This window comes from Chanodichthys erythropterus, chromosome 11 (assembly GCF_024489055.1).
Source record: "Chanodichthys erythropterus isolate Z2021 chromosome 11, ASM2448905v1, whole genome shotgun sequence".
NCBI lineage: Eukaryota > Metazoa > Chordata > Actinopteri > Cypriniformes > Xenocyprididae > Chanodichthys > Chanodichthys erythropterus.
Window position 1 is genome coordinate 20,069,779 of NC_090231.1, and position 16,627 is coordinate 20,086,405.

A 16,627-nucleotide genomic window follows, 5' to 3' on the forward strand; every position below is an offset into this window, starting at 1 on the left:
TTCAGAGGGAAACGCGTTTAACTGGACAGGAGCTGGAAGGGGGGCTAGGGAATGAGAGGTGGAGAAAAGGCGCACATAAAATTTCCACGTATGATGTAATTTGGCTATACACAGAGCGCAAATATAACATGCGCAAATAATGACGATATTTATGTCGACAGTGCTCTTGATCCTTTTTGAGTCATAATACATCATATGAAGGCACAATGATAGCTTTTTAGACGGGTAATATATTTACATGATGTCATATTTCGCGATATTGGTTTTAAACATCACCTAATTCAAACCCAGTTAAATTAGTTTCCCCCCTTCCAATTCCAATTTCATTTTTGCTGTAGCTATAATGAACACAGTACAACACAGTTCCCTGTTAGCTGCAGATATGTTCTTTTAAAAACTGGTTATTTTTACCTGGGCCATTACCATAGAAATGTCGTTTTTTTGCAGCCTAAAAAAGTGTGACAACTAGCCCTATGCTAAACATTTTATACTACATAGCCTAATTGATTTTTTTTCCTTCTCAAGTTTCATTTCATGTTCTCTATTCTCAGAGTTTCCCCAAATCCCTAATGCTGTTTTCAAATAATGTACCTCTTGGTCGCAAACATCCATCATATTAATTAAGCGTTCTGGAGCTGCAACATTAACATGAGTGGAAAGCAGAAACACAAGGCTTCATTCAGCAGTCTGGCCCACCCCGTTGTTCCTCTCAAACTTGCCTTTCAGAGGAACATGACAACGTATCCCATTGAAGAGAGTCACTATTTGGGAACCTTGCAATGTCTCACAAAACATAAGAATACAGAGTACCCAATAAAGAACGCAGTGTGCTTTGTGTCAATGTTTAGGGGGAAAAAGCTGCAGTATGGCATTTTTAGATCTGATTTTCATTAATTCCTGAAAGTGTTTTAGTTTGTGAATTACATGCTAATTTAAAAACATTGGGTTTTTAAATCTCAGACCATCCATTTCTCCAATATTAACCTGTCTATTACACGGCAGAGCCACAGAGACAACCGGTTATGAGCCGGCGTTTAAACTCAGTTTAGGTTTAGATGGGAGGGATATTATCTCTGTTTCTTTTGGATGGTGATTACAAACTGTAACTGAACTGCTTGGAATGGACTTCAAAGAGGAGGTTCCCACTGTGAGTTTGTGTGAGACCATTATCCTCTGTGCTTTTATTCTGCAGTTTGTGTATAAAATGAGATGCAAAGGTATGTTTGAAATTTGCCCTGGTGTGTTAACCTGCTCTGGTTAACCTGTGTCCATTTACACCTTTAAAGGGACACAATGCCTTAGTGCTAATATATCTTATTACTTTCAGAACTGTCAGAAAAAAGGTATCACCGCTGTCACTGGGACAGTACCCTAGGTACAAAAGCAAAAAGTTACTAACATGTACCTTTAAAGTACTAATATGTTCCTTTAAGGTACTAATATGTACTTTTAAAGTACTAATATGTACCATTTATGGGTAAGCAAGGTACAAAGATGTACCTTTTGACTTTTGTGCCTACCCCAGTGACAGCACTGTCCTTTTTTTTCTGAGAGTGAAAGCAATGCATTTACATTTACATTTTTAACAGAACATTAAAAATAGTCAGTTCTTCCCTTATATGACATATAAATCTGAGTGAAATGGCTTCTCGAACAAGAAAAAATGTAGGAAGGGACTTGATGTTGTTCATCAGGAATTGATTGGATCATGGAACGTTGTTGTTTTCTATTTCTGAGAGCTTGTCAGTTAAGCTTTTTCCAGTTTTTCCAAGTTGAATAGGGAAGGTGTAGGACGTAGCGTAAGCTTTTTGAACTGCGAGAGTTTTACACCTTCTTTGTAAGCTGAAGGCGGTCTGGTGGAAGCTAGATATTTTACTTCATAACGTTTTGTTTTGTTTTGTTTTTACACAAATGCATCGTTTCATTTCAGAAGGGCTTTATTAACCCCCTGGAGCCGTGTGAAGTACGTTTATGATGGATGGATGTGGATGGAATCACTTTCTTCAGCTCATGCTTGTTGGTATTGCTCACTGCCATTTTAAAGCTTGGATGCATCAGGATATTTATTAATATATCTCAGATTGTGTTCATCAGAAAGAAGAAAGTCATATAAACCTAGGATGGCTTGAGGATGAGTAAAGCTTGGGGTAATTTTCATTTGAAAAGTGAACTAATCCTTTAAATTATCTCACAGCAGTTCACACTGATATAGTAAATGTCTGTTCTTCAGAAGATATTGGTTTGAGTAGAAAAGCATTCTTGTAAGGGACAACCTATTTGCCGGTTTTTAAGCAATCAAGCTGACTTTTGGTGATTGACGTTGACAACACGCACAGTTCCAAGTGAAGCCTTCAGGGACCTGTGGACATTTCACTGTCCTGAAGGGCTCTTTTCATCAAAAAGGCCAAACGCTTGAAAGACATCAGGCGTTCTCCTCACTGACAATCTTGTTTCTATAGAGGAAGAGAAAACTCAGGTCTCAGGAGAGACACAAAAGCTTCTTCGCAAGCCTGTGTGAGGAAACAGAATTCCTCAGGGCAGTCTGTCACTCCAGGTGCTTTCTGCCATTCTGTGTGGTGGCACTGGACTGTTTGCCCTTATACGTACCAAGAAGAATGAAGAGAGGTAAAGTACTGCCTCACCTCCAATCCAGAAAGACATTTGAATTTTTTTTTTTGTTCGCTGACTGGTGCAATTATATGTTTCACTGACTTGCATACCACAGAATTGATTGATAGATGAATGTCTGAATTAGTTTGTGAAGTTTTTGCTACTGCTAAATCTAACATAACCTGGCCCAAGATGTTTTGCACTCAGTGGCTCCCTGCTGTCGGGAAATAGGCTTTCTTTCACAGGGAGCGCCTTCACATGGTATTTTTGGACAGCGCAGAACATATTTATTTTCCTGCTGGAACTGAACAGTGCATTGTGCGCCATAGGTTTCTAGAGCACTGTGTAAGTCCCTGAGCTGAAGAGAAGGACGCCAGCTCTCTCTCAATAGTGTCCATTTACACACCTCACTTAAAGCTGCTGCACCCCTCATTTACTCTGTTAATTGTCACTGTTTGGTCCACTGAAATACTGTTATACCATTGACTCATTTAAATATTATAGACAAAATTATGTACATCCTTTAAGATGCAAAGCATATGCTTATCTTCAATTGCATCTAAAAGGCCTGAATAAAATCCTGAATACTGTATATGAAGACTTCAGATGAAAAAGTGCCATCTGAAATTTTCTTCTATTAGCATTTTTATCAAGCTTGTATGTTTAGGTTCAGTAATTTCACTTTAATGGCAATTAATATTTTATTGCCATTTTCATTGCCATTAAAGTGAAATTACTGAACATAAACATACGAGCTTGATAAAAATGCTAATTTTAAAAGAAAATTTCAGATGGCATTTAGAGGCTTTTGCATCTGAAGTTTTCATACGAAAATATTTTAGCAAACAAAAAATGTAAATGAGATCTTTAAAATCCACAATTAATAATTATTAATCATGAAATCAAATAAAAAAAAAAAATTGTACAAATGTAAAATAGTTTTTATTTCCCATAAGATTTTCCCCATCATAATACAAACAAAATTCCTGAAATTCTGAACACCACCCACCTTACCTTTTAAAGGACAGATTTTCACACATTGAAATAGTCTTTGCATGAATTCACCCCAGTCCACGCGTACCATTAGGAATTTGAAGCAGACGCAGTTCCTTTGCAGGCATGTGTGTGTTTGCTTAAGTGTGTGAACATTTAAGGGGAGACGTAGAACAGTATTTCCTTATCCACAGGAACAGACCTGACATTATTCTTGTAGTTTAGCTGCTGATTAAAGCCTCTATCCACAACTCAGATCATTGCTGTTAGCATGTTTCACATACCTACACATCTCACAAGCTACTGTCTGTTTATTAAATCATATGCAATATTACTTATTTTATGAAGGGAAGTAGAAAACTAGTAGTCTTGTACAAACCCGATTCCAAAAAAGTTGGGACACTGTACAAATGAATAAATGTGTGAATAAAGAAGGAATGCAATAATTTACAAATCTCATAAACTTATATTTTATTCACAATAGAATATAGATAACATATCAAATGTTGAAAGTGAGACATTTTGAAATGTCATGCCAAATATTGGCTCATTTTGGATTTCATGAGAGCTACACATTCCAAAAAAGTTGGGACAGGTAGCAATAAGAGGCCGGAAAAGTTCAATGTACATATAAGGAACAGCTGGAGGACCAATTTGCAACTTATTAGGTCATTTGGCAACATGATTGGGTATAAAAAGAGCCTCTCAGAGTGGAAGTGTCTCTCAGAAGTCAAGATGGGCAGAGGATCACCAATTCCCCCAATGCTGTGGGGGAGCAATATCAGAAAGGAGTTTCTCAGAGAACAATTGCAAAGAGTTTGAAGTAGATTTGAAGTCATCTACAGTGCATAATATCATCCAAAGATTCAGAGAATCTGGAACAATCTCTGTGCGTAAGGGTCAAGGCCGGAAAGCCATACTGGATGCCCGTGATCTTCGGGCCCTTAGACGGCACTGCATCACATACAGGAATGCTACTGTAATGGAAATCATGACATGGGCTCAGGAATACTTCCAGAAAACATTGTCGGTGAACACAATCCACCGTGCCATTCGCCGTTGCCTAAAACTCTATAGGTAAAAAAAGAAGCCATATCTAAACATGATCCAGAAGCGCAGGCGTTTTCTCTGGGCCAAGGCTCATTTAAAATGGACTGTGGCAAACTAGAAAACTGTTCTGTGGTCAGACGAATCAAAATTTGAAGTTCTTTTTGGAAAACTGGGACGCCATGTCATCCGGACTAAAGAGGACAAGGACAACCCAAGTTGTTATCAGTGCTCAGTTCAGAAGCCTGCATATCTGATGGTATGGGGTTGCATTAGTGCATGTGGCATGGGCAGCTTACACATCTGAAAAGGCACCATCAATGCTGAAAGGTATATCCAAGTTCTAGAACAACATATGCTCCCATCCAGACGTCGTCTCTTTCAGGGAAGACCTTGCATTTTCCAACATGACAATACCAGACCACATACTGCATCAGTTACAACATCATGGCTGCATAGAAGAAGGATCCGGGTACTGAAATGGCCAGCCTGCAGTCCAGATCTTTCACCCATAGAAAACATTTGGCACATCATAAAGAGGAAGATGCGACAAAGAAGACCTAAGACAGTTGAGCAACTAGAAGCCTGTATTAGACAAGAATGGGACAACATTCCTATTCCTAAACTTGAGCAACTTGTCTCCTCAGTCCCCAGACGTTTTTGTAGACTGTTATAAAAAGAAGAGGGGATGCCACACAGTGGTAAACATGGCCTTATCCCAACTTTTTTGAGATGTGTTGATGCCATGAAATTTAAAATCAACTTATTTTTCCCTTAAAATGATACATTTTCTCAATTTAAACATTTGATATGTCATCTATGTTGTATTCTGAATAAAATATTTAAATTTGAAACTTCCACATCATTGCATTCTGTTTTTATTCACAATTTGTACAGTGTCCCAACTTTTTTGGAATTGGGTTTTTAAAACTCCAAGTGCATCCTCTGTACAATGTCTGCCTTTGGAATAAGGGGGGGAAAAAGAAAAATAAAAAAAAATGCAAACACCTTTTAAGGGTAAAAACCAGTTCACTGTTGCTGCTGTTTATTTTAAATTATGACTTGAAGACATTCCTTGCATTTTAATGTGTCTGTTCCTTCAAATAAAAATGGGTTATAAAGGAAAAGAGTCAGACAAGACATTTGGTGGGTACACATGATTCGTGATATGTTTCACAGCACTGAATCCCAGCTGACAGTCATATAAAGGGTTCACCACAAGATCACTTTTTTTAATTCAACTGATAAAGTGTAGTAAATACACCTCTGTTTGAAAAGTCCTGATGAGTCATCATTGTGGCAGAACAAACACAGGAGGAAAAAAGAACACTAAACTGAAAAGCACATGGTAGGGGATGGATACAGGAAGATATCTAAGTCATTGAACATTCCTTGGAATAAAGGTAAATCAATAACTAATAAAAAGAAAGAGTGTGGCGCAGCTGTAAAAAGTTTTGTAGACAGAAAATGACTCCAAGCATAAAGCAAAAGCTACATAGATACAGGCAAAGCCAGTCATAGTTGCTGAAAAGACCATCAAGATTATATATAATACATGCATCTCAGAACACTATCAACATACAAAGGTACTACATCAGTCATGTGGTTATCCAAAAGAGGAGGACAGAGAACCTTTATAATGGCATTTATTGTTCTATAGTCACTCAATTAGCAGCGCAACTTCATCACTCCCGGTTTGACTAAATAAAGAACATATGTAAGCCCAATCCAACAGAGATGCTTTTGTCAAAATATGTGAGGGGCTAAAGTTATGAAATCTGCCAAACTGTAACATTTAAACATACAATCCTTCCCTCTGTTAAGCCCAGGTTGAAAGCCTAAGATCTGAATTTTTGAATGGCTGCTTGTTGCTTGTTCAAAGCTTATCAGATGTGTGGTAAATAGAAAAAATATTGTGGTATACCTACATCAGAAATGTTGTGTTTGACCAATCACAACGGACCAGAGCATGCTGGGCTTTTCGGAAGGAGCAGCTTTGGAGCAACCAGAACCAGTTTCAGAACCAGACTGGGAATAGAGTTTTTGAACATTAAGGCATGTTAACGTATTCTAGTACACGCAATAGACAAAATGATGAACTTTTAAAATAGCAGCATTTTAAATTGTAATATTATTTCAAAATATTACTGTTTTGCTGTATTTTTGAACAAATAAGATCTTACAGATCTTGCCATACACTCCTAGGAAAAGAAAATAAAATAAAAGGAAAAGCCCCAAGCCCCAATTGGCTAAATACTAGGATTTTAATTTTGAACATCAAAGACAGAATGAGTTGCATGGTGATGCTCAAGAGCTGTGTCTTCAAAAATATGCTGAGAAATATAATAATAAATGTATCTCTAGCACCACAGTAAAGTATGGAGGAAGAGTTGCCATTGTAGGGAACCTTTTTAGCTGCTGCTACTGGTGAGCTGTTTCACTGTGAAAAGTCATTTAAAGCTTTGGAGTACAGGAGAATATAGCAGAATCGCTTGCTTTCCACAAATGAAAAGTTGTTGTCTAATGCAATTTTTCAACTAGAAAATGCAAAGACAACCTAGAAGTCCATCAGGCTCATGTTTTGGCCTGGTCAGAGTCCAGACTTGAACCCTATAGTGAATATTTGGTCTCACATTAAACTCAAACTCACTGGGAGACATTTTTTTAACATGAACTGTTTGAAGCCACCAACACTGACAACAAGTATTCTTTCTGTAAGAAGCTGTCTGCAAGTTTACCCACACAACTAAAAGGGGTGGTATAATGCCATTTTTACAAGATGTAAAATAAGTATCTGATGTCCCCAGATTGTGTATGTGAAGTTTTAGCTCAAAATACCCCATAGATAATTTTTATAGCATGTTAAATTTGTCAGTTTTTGAGGGAAAGCAAAACCATCAGTTTTTATGTGTCCCTTAAAATGCAAATAAGCTGCTGCTTCTAAGCAGAGGGCAGACTTTCAAGAGCGCGTGTTAGCACATAGTACTGTTAGCAGCGCCAATTACTCATGAAGACTCACTGAAAATATCAAAAACTGTTCAGCCTTTTATGTTCAAACCGGAGTCGGACAATGATGGAGAGACTCAAAAAGAAGTGACAACATGTAGAATGCAACAGGACGTTTCTGAATGGTTAGTTGATGAATTTATGTAGCTGATGTGGAGTTAACTCTCTTAAAGTCATTGATTAGCATATTCTATCATGATAATTGCTCATGTGGGAACTCTTGTAAGATGCCTACAGAGCCAGAGAATATATGCTGCCTGAAGATAAAACAGGTATAATTTAGTTTAATTACGGTTGTAATTTGTCATGTTGCCATCTTGCTTTTATGACATGCTATTGCATTTGTGTTACACACTGTATTGCAATAACATGGCCTCACCCCTTTGTTGTGTGTTCTCATGAGCAGGGTTTATTCTTTAAGTAAGCAATAAGGTACAAGAGGCTGTGCTGTATCATGAATAAGTCACGGCTGAAGGGAGGTGTTAGGCATACAGTTTACGTTGCTAAGAGTGGTTGCTAAGGGTGTTGTTTAGTGATACACAGAACCATTGGGTGAAGTGGTCATAACCATGTTTTATCGTGAATAAAACACAGCTATTGACCAATCAGAATCAAGGACAGGAACTAACCGTTTTATTAAAAGACAAAAAAATCTCCCTTTGCTTTGAACTTTCCTAACTTTGCAGACGTTGTTTATGCTCCAACAGCAATATCACACACTAACTAAAGTTAAAAAAATTAAGTCATAATGAACCACCCCTTTAAACATTTAAAGAAAATAAAGGGGAAGGCTTACCTGATTTACAGTATTTGTGCAATTATTGTGGTTTGTGATTAAAATGGACCACTAAATATGTATGTGTGTGTGTGTGTGTATATATATATATATATATATATATATATATATATATATATATATATATATATATATATATATATATATATATATGTATATGTATATACACACACATATATGCGTCAAAAGTCTGATGAGTAAATCAGACTTTTTACAAGCCAATGGTGATTCTGTTGGAAATGTGTACGTAGAAGTTGACAAAATACCACCACGTGTAAAAAGTGCCTGTTGCTGAAGAAACACCCAGGCATGAAAGTCACTCCTGCCAGTGAGGCAGGACTCAAGAGATGTGCAGTTTCTGTGACGCACAATTCAGAAAAGGTGGACCTGAGGATTTGGTGATTCACTGTGTCGAAGAGATTGTTCTGGCGTTCTAGCTATGAAAAATAGATATTTTTTTTTTGTTGTTGTTGTTGTTGTTGTTGTTTTACTACTTAGTAAAAATAATTATTTTTAAAAATATTTTAATGAATTTGATTGCTCTGGCATTTTAGTATATCCTTATAAAATCGCTAAAAAAAATGTCCTGTTTTTGCTGGACAGCTTTACTCAATTTAGCATAGTCACTGATCCATATATTCCAGAGCCACATATACACACATAGTCCTCCCAATTCTGAGACGATGCTCACAGGTACTGGTACACTGTGATACACGAATGCCATTCCTGACCAAAACCTCAACTGATGTCAGCACAGTTTTTAATTTCTGTTTTTTCCCTTTTTTTTTTTTTTCTGAGGACTGAGCATTGGCTTCTAAGTACATTTTTGCTAGTCTGTTTGTAGCCTGATCACAGCCCACATAGTATGTCAAAGTAGGTGGGGGTCACACTGAGCTTCTATGTCACTTATGAAAAGCACATTTTATAAACAGCAAGGTCAACAACCTGCATATAACAAGGCTCCTTATTGACCAACCTCAAGATGCAGAGCACGCCTTCTTGCTCAAACAGAAATCTGTGCAAATGTTTACACAGGCATTTTCTTTTAACAGACTTCCAGTTTTGTTTTGAGGGGGTAAGTGCAATTTGGGAAAACCACAACATGATTTTGATCACAGATATGTCACAATGTCCTGTACATTAATAGAAAACAAGAATATAAGCACATATGAATGTGACCATTTATGCACCTACAACTCTGCCTAGTTTATTGCTTCCTATTCTTCTGTCACTCAGCTTTTCATAGTTTACTTTTGCATAACTTATTAATAATTTATTTGTTGCTGTCTTGATTTATTAGTGAGTATACATACATACATATATATATATATATATATATATATATATATATATATATATATATATATATATATATACATATATATATATATATATTAATTAGAATGACCAGTGGATAATTTCAGCTAGTGTTTAACAATAGCTAGGTCTACATCTTGTGTTCTGTGAAAAATATTTGTGATTTTAATTCAAATATTCAAATTTGAGGTTAACCTGATCAAGAAAATACCATATGGGTGGTCAGACAAAGACTGCCATTCAAATGCTGAAATTGTAAGCTGTTGTCAGCCAAGTTATCATGTGGAGCCAACTCTTAGATAGCATAGCTTTCATGAGTTATGACCTTAGCTAGCATATTATGTATACAAAAAACCCACGATTAAATAATATTTTTTATAATTTACTGAAATTGCAGCGTGGCCGTGATGTAAAGATCTCAAGCAAATTCTTTACTGACTCTGCTGTCATCTTCTTGGTGAACAAGTACTCTAACTTTAATTGCAAAATAACCAAGTGAGACCGCATTGCTTTTTTCTTTAAAATCAGAGGTAACCACACCATCTCGTGGATTCCCGTGGATATTCAGTTTAGTACAACGGTAAAATCCCGACACACAAAGCGCGCCCTTCTGCGCTCTGATCGAAGTGAGCGCCGATCTGAGGCCAGCAGAGAAATCGACATCGCGGTAATTCTCGCGAGGACTCGGTTGAGTGCGCTGGTCTGGGATCAGAGTCACGAGGGGAGGTTTGAGCCAGTGACGTTACGCTGATGTTTGGAGTCAATACAGGAAGCTGTAGTAGACAGCGAGGCCGGACCGAGCCAGGGTATGTAAATTAAAACTATTACGGAAGATTGTCATCTATAGTCGAATTATATGTTATACCAAGAAGTCTGTGGTACTATAACAACAATAATGTCAGGTTCGAATGTGTGTTTCTTGACGCGACGGCAAGAGAAGTTGCTGATGTGACCGTCGGTTGTGACTGGTTAGCTGGTTTCGCTTCTTTACTCCTATTGACCTTGAATTTAGTTTAAGATTTAAATGGGAGATAAGTTTGACCTTTTACAAATTTACATTTTACTTTTACAATGTGCAATGTGGGTGTTTTGGACTAAAAAAGGTAACTTTCCACTTGTCGAGAGAGAAACGTTTTCTCACGAATCGGCCCCGCCCAGCAGTATTACGCGTAAGGAAATAGTACTAGTTTAAAGATGAATACATATCATTAGGGACTATAGTTTCTCATCCCATGCCTTCTCACTTTGTATTAGTATAGCGGAAATCTACCTAATATCTGTTCTGTGACCACATCATCTGTGCAATTAAGACTTTGAAAGCATATATATATATATATATATATATATATATATATATATATATATATATATATATATATATCATGGTTATTACATGGTTATATCTGCATTCTGAGCAGTTTTGAGCTACTGAGCTTCAGAGTTTTTTGCATTCCATACTCCTTTGTAGATTTAAATAAGTTGTCACAGAATAAGAATATGTGAATAACTCAAATGAAGGTGACGATATGTCGATGTCTTGAAAACCTGAGGCCAATTTCTGTGTAGCATCAAGATAATATGAAGAGCACAATGTATTTTGGGGGCCAGATTTTGTGTGTTGCTCTTTGTATGTGTTTTATGGATGATTATCTATTATGTTCACACATCAACAAAACACTCTCTCGATGTGATTACAGATGGCTTGCAACGACATGGAGAAGTCCAGCCTTGATGATGCCTGCTGTGATGGCGCGTTCTCCAGTTGTGCAGCAGCCATGGAGAAAGAGAGAGACTCGTATCTGAGCCCGACAGAGAACCCCTCCACCATCAGTGTCTCTTCTAGTGTCCCCCCAGACCAGCAAGGCTATGATGTAGAGTTTGACCCTCCGCTAGAGAGCAAGTATGAGTGCCCAATCTGTCTAATGGGTCTTCGCTCGGCAGTACAGACACCATGTGGACATCGATTCTGTAACTCATGCATCAGGAAGTCCATCAGGTGAAAATTAAAGAATTTAAAATTCACCCAGTGAAGCCTACTATATCATATTTGCATATATGCAAATTGCTAAGGCCTCTAAATTAATCAGTGTGATCAAACAAAACTTTGCTGCAAAACCTGTTGCTCTACTACATACTTTCATCTGATTTTAATTTTTTAGCTAGTACAAGGCCTTTTAGTTTTATTCTAAAAACATTAACCTTTAGGTCAATGCACACGTCTTTTTGCTGTGAAATCTATAACGTAAACAAAATTACTTTTATATTGTTAGTAGTATTTCAAGATGAACACCTGCTTGATTGAAGCAACATGTATATGCACAGTTTGAGCCAGCCTCCTCAGATGTGAGCTCCATATTCTCTCTTCAGTTATGAGCTCTATTAAAAAATATGATCTCATATGCCAGGCTTTACAGAAGTAAAAATGGAAAATATAACACTATTCCTTGTGCCTGGCAGGGACACAGGGCAGAAATGTCCAGTTGACAATGAGGTGCTGCTCGAGGAACAGCTCTTCCCTGATAACTTTGCCAAAAGAGAGATCCTCTCACTCACTGTCAGATGTCCTAATGAAGGATGCACTGATAAAATGGAGTTGCGCCAACTGGAGGTAAATTTTCTGGTGTGACCAATACTGCAGTATCAGAGGTTTGTTTTTTAGGACCACATTTTTAGTATATTAGTTTCTTGTGACAGCCATTTCTACTCAAACAGAGACCTGATTCAAAATTCAAACAAACAGATGCAAGATGCAAATACTAGACCCACAGAAATTACTAGTTTGTAGCTTTTTTTTTTTTTTTTTTTTACTGCACTTTAAGCATGTCACACATCAGACATGACGCACCATGTTGCGCTGTGGCTAAAGAATTGAGGTCTCGCACATACACTGAAAATAATCCTTGTTTCCAGGATAACTGAATTTAAAGCCAGAATATTGGGACTCATATACTGAAACAAATTAGGTTAAATATATCAAGTGTGGTTAGTACCAACGGTTGTGTTTAGGGTTAGGGGCTGGTTAGGATAATATATCAATTAAATTTAAACAATTAATTCAAACAAACAATTAAGTAAATAATTCCTGAAAATGAATTTAGTTAATATACAATGAACAATACATTTGTTACAGTATTCATTAATGTTAGTTAATAAATTACAGTTGTTCATTGTTCATGTTAGTTCACATTGCATTAACTAATGTTAACAAATGCAACTTTTGATTTTAACAATGCATTAGTAAATGTTGAATTTAATTTTAACTAAGATTAATAAACTTCTTAGTTCAAGTTAACTAAAGTAGTTAACTAATGAAACCTTATTGTAAAGTGTTACCGGTTCTTAAATATGGTAAAAATTACAGGAAACAGGTCAACAGTTACAGGACCTAACATTTTGATTTCTGCAAAATCTTGAAAGTGAAAGTGACGTGTAGCCAAATATGATGTTCCATACTTGGAATTTGTGCTCTGCATTTCACCCATCCAAGTACACAAACAGACCATAAGCAGTGGGCAGCCATTTTTGTTGCAGCACTCGGGGAGCGATTGGGGGTTTGTTATTACTGAAGGGCACCTCAGCTGTGGATTATGATAGTGGAAAAGAGCGCTGTTCATTCATTCCCCCCACCTATATGTCCTGCTGGTACTGAGACTTGAACCCGTGACATTTGGGTTACAAGTCCGACTCTAATCATTAGGTCACAGTTGCCCCTATTGTGATATTTATAACAGTTCATGGATATGTTATGCATCAACTCCTCATAGTTGTAGACCTTTCATGAATGCCATTTCAAACTCATTAGTGATGAGCAGTCGTCACGGTGGCAACTTGTTTAATTGTTACATTCTTTCTCCCGCAGAGACACCTGTCTCAGTGTAAGTTTGCCACAGTGCCATGCCCTCAGTGTCTGGAGTCTGTTCGTAAGAGCCATCTGGACGAACACAAGAGCCAGCAGTGCTTACAGCGGCTTATGACCTGTCCTGCCTGCGCAGAAAGTTTTGTGTATGCTACCAAACAGGTGAAAACCTTTGATTCCTCTTTCCATAATATTTTTTAGATTGGCATAAAATTGTTTTGAAAGTAGAACAACATCATTGTTGTGTATTATTTATTTACTATTAATGTGTATTTGACATTTAATAGTTTTTGTTTTTTAATATTTATATTTAGCTGTGATTTAGTTTATTTTATTAATTTAATTAACATCACTGTCTAGCATTAATGTCTAAAAAATTGTTTTTCTTTTGTGTAGATTCATGAACAGATTTGTCCTTTCGCCAATACAGTGTGTGAATATTGCGAAATGGAGCTTATTCGGGATCAGGTGTGTCAGAGGATTTGTTACTAATATGCACTTTACTTGAGCCACAACAGTAATTGATTCTATTTGATGCTTAAAATTATACATTGTGGAACAATAAAGCTGAATGAATCTGTTCTTATCGTTTTCAGCTGGCATTACACTGTGACACAGACTGTTTGAAAGCTCCTGTAGCCTGTACTTTCAGCACTTTTGGTTGTCGTGAAAAGGTGGGTCATGAGATCATATAACACTAAAGATATATGACTTCCTTTTTATCATTCTGAAAAAGAACCACTTCAGCTTATTCATACATAGTTGTCATTATAATAAAGTACACTAACTTTCAAAAGTTTCAGTACATTGTTGTTTAAAAGAAATTTAGAACTGCCAATTTATCAAAGATGTCTGAGAATGTATCGCAGTTTCCACAAAAATAGTAAGCAGCACAACTGTTTACAACATTGATCATGATAAATCAGCAGATCGGCATATTATAATTCTTTATGAAGAGTAATGGCTGATGAAAATTCAGCCTTGTTTTTAAAATGTATTAAAATATACTTTTTAATAACATAAAAATATAAAAACCTTTTTAATTCTTTGGAAATGTGTTACAGATGCCGAGAAATGAACTTGCTCAGCACATGCAGGAATTTACACAGATGCACATGCGTTACATGGCTGAGTTTCTGCGCAGCCAATCTCTCAATAGCTGCCTAATGCCATCAGTTGCTGCCCACTCATCGTCAGACGAACGTGGTGCCTCTTCCCGTGCGGCAGATTCTTGCCAGTGTAAACAGGAGCTGTTAAACCTGAGGGAGACTGTTTTAGAGCTGGAGGGTCGGCTGGTGCGTCAAGATCAGCAGATCCGGGAGCTTTGCATCCACAACGAGACACAGAAAAACCAGGTCACCGAACTACGGCGAAAGCTGAGCTCACTGGAGGAGGCAACCCGAGAGCTAGAAGCCCAGCAGTACCAAGGCGTCTACGTGTGGCGCTTGGAGAACTTCTCACTTCACCTGCGTAACCAAGAGGCCGGTCAGCCCATAGTCCTCCACAGTCCACCTTTCTATACGGGCCGGCCGGGATACAAACTCTGCCTCCGACTGCATCTCCAAACCCCCAGCGCTCCTCGCTGTTCCAACTACATCTCGCTTTTCGTGCACACTATGCAGGGTGAGTTTGACAGCCAGCTCTCCTGGCCCTTCCAAGGCACGATCCGACTGGCAGTGTTGGACCAGGTCGAGGGGCAGCACCATGTGGAAGTGATGGAGACCAAGCCGGACCTGCAGGCCTTCCAGAGGCCCACCGTGCAGCGCAACCCCAAGGGTTTTGGCTACGTTACTTTCCTGCACCTACAGGCATTGCGGCAGCGTGGCTTTGTGAAAGAGGACGTGCTGTTGGTGCGCTGTGAGGTCACACCACGATTCGATGCTAGCCTCAGGAGGGAGGGGGTCCAACCTCGGGGCCCAGAACCTTCACTTTGAGTTCCTACGTCGCACCTGCATTTTCAAGTTCTCATAGACACTCTGCTGAAACTAAAAAAATACTTTCTTTGACTATTTTTGGTACTCCAGGTTTAGTAATGATGGTTGCATAACTCGCAATGCCTGTCTGTTGTATACAAATGTTTCCCAAAACATTTTAGTGCAGTGCAATCAGGGGTCAAACTTCTATATGATTAGCATCACAATTTCACTGAATGTCCCGTCAAAGCTAAAGGGTGTAAAAACATTATTTAATGGTGCTGCTTATGTTGGCTTATGTTAGAAGTATTAGCTTCCACAAATTAATTTCACAATACTACATTCAACTGCTCATTTTTGCTGCCTTACTCACCAACTCAACAGTTGGTCCTGTGAGTTTAAAATGTTTTTGCATAAAATACATAATTTACCATTTAAAACATCGTTAGTAAACAGAAGCACTGTTTACTGTGACTCTACTGAATGTGGTGCATCATCTTCATTTAACAACTTCAAAATGTCCATATTCTTAAGGTGTGATCACATTAGCAAAGTTTTGACAAAAAAAAAAATTCTTGTTAATAGTGAATCGCTGAAGCATAAATTGTTGGTTAATGCTGCAAATCCATGTGACCAATTTAAACTGCCTGGGGAAGTCTTTCAGCTTCATTTGTATTTAAAGGAGAAATGTGAAAATTCACCAAGCAGTGGTAAATGTGATCGCACATTTACTGCAGATGTCATCTTCCTTAATTTGTGTCCAATATTGCTTAGATGTGTGAATGTTCTACATGCTTCATTGAACAACATTGACAAAGTAGGAGTATCTTTAATCTGATGGACTAATGTATGCAAGTTAATCTGATAATTGTATTGACACTGGAAATCTGACAATCCTTTCATATAATGTTCTTTTTTTCATCAAAATATAGTGCTCAAATGTGTCTTTATAAATTATTGTTAAATGTCCTCTTTCCTGTGCATTTTTAGTGCTCACAGATGCTTTCATAACGTGGCAGATTTCAGGAGTCCTCACTGCAGAACACGAGATCCAGTGGGGAAGGTTGGATCCAAATACAACTCCTCCCA

General features: G+C 37.7%; 1 protein-coding gene across 4 annotated transcripts; it reads left to right on the plus strand.

Moving 5' to 3' along the window:
• Positions 1–10,477: 10,477 nt before the first annotated feature.
• Positions 10,478–16,513, plus strand: traf6 (TNF receptor-associated factor 6). 4 transcript variants are annotated; one of them, XM_067402019.1, is made up of 7 exons: positions 10,478–10,575; positions 11,467–11,765; positions 12,227–12,377; positions 13,629–13,787; positions 14,022–14,093; positions 14,222–14,299; positions 14,690–16,495. In XM_067402019.1, the coding sequence occupies exons 2-7, from the start codon at positions 11,467–11,469 to the stop codon at positions 15,557–15,559; spliced, it is 1,629 nt and encodes a 542-aa protein (XP_067258120.1). In that variant the 5' UTR covers positions 10,478–10,575; the 3' UTR covers positions 15,560–16,495. The 4 variants fall into 4 exon arrangements, with proteins under 4 accessions (XP_067258120.1, XP_067258122.1, XP_067258123.1 ...); XM_067402021.1 differs by lacking the exon at positions 10,478–10,575 and adding an exon at positions 10,639–10,737 and having other exon boundaries at positions 14,690–16,513; XM_067402022.1 differs by lacking the exon at positions 10,478–10,575 and adding an exon at positions 12,040–12,112 and having other exon boundaries at positions 11,646–11,765; positions 14,690–16,512.
• The last annotated feature ends 114 nt before the right edge of the window (positions 16,514–16,627 follow it).

Bases quoted from the DNA above. Each gene is read 5' to 3' on its own strand.
- traf6 (XM_067402019.1), top strand. From the start codon at position 11,467: ATGGCTTGCAACGACATGGAGAAGTCCAGCCTTGATGATGCCTGCTGT. The intron at 12,378-13,628 runs GTAAATTTTCTG...TTTCTCCCGCAG, and splicing joins TGGAGTTGCGCCAACTGGAG to AGACACCTGTCTCAGTGTAA. The intron at 14,300-14,689 runs GTGGGTCATGAG...AATGTGTTACAG, and splicing joins CTTTTGGTTGTCGTGAAAAG to ATGCCGAGAAATGAACTTGC.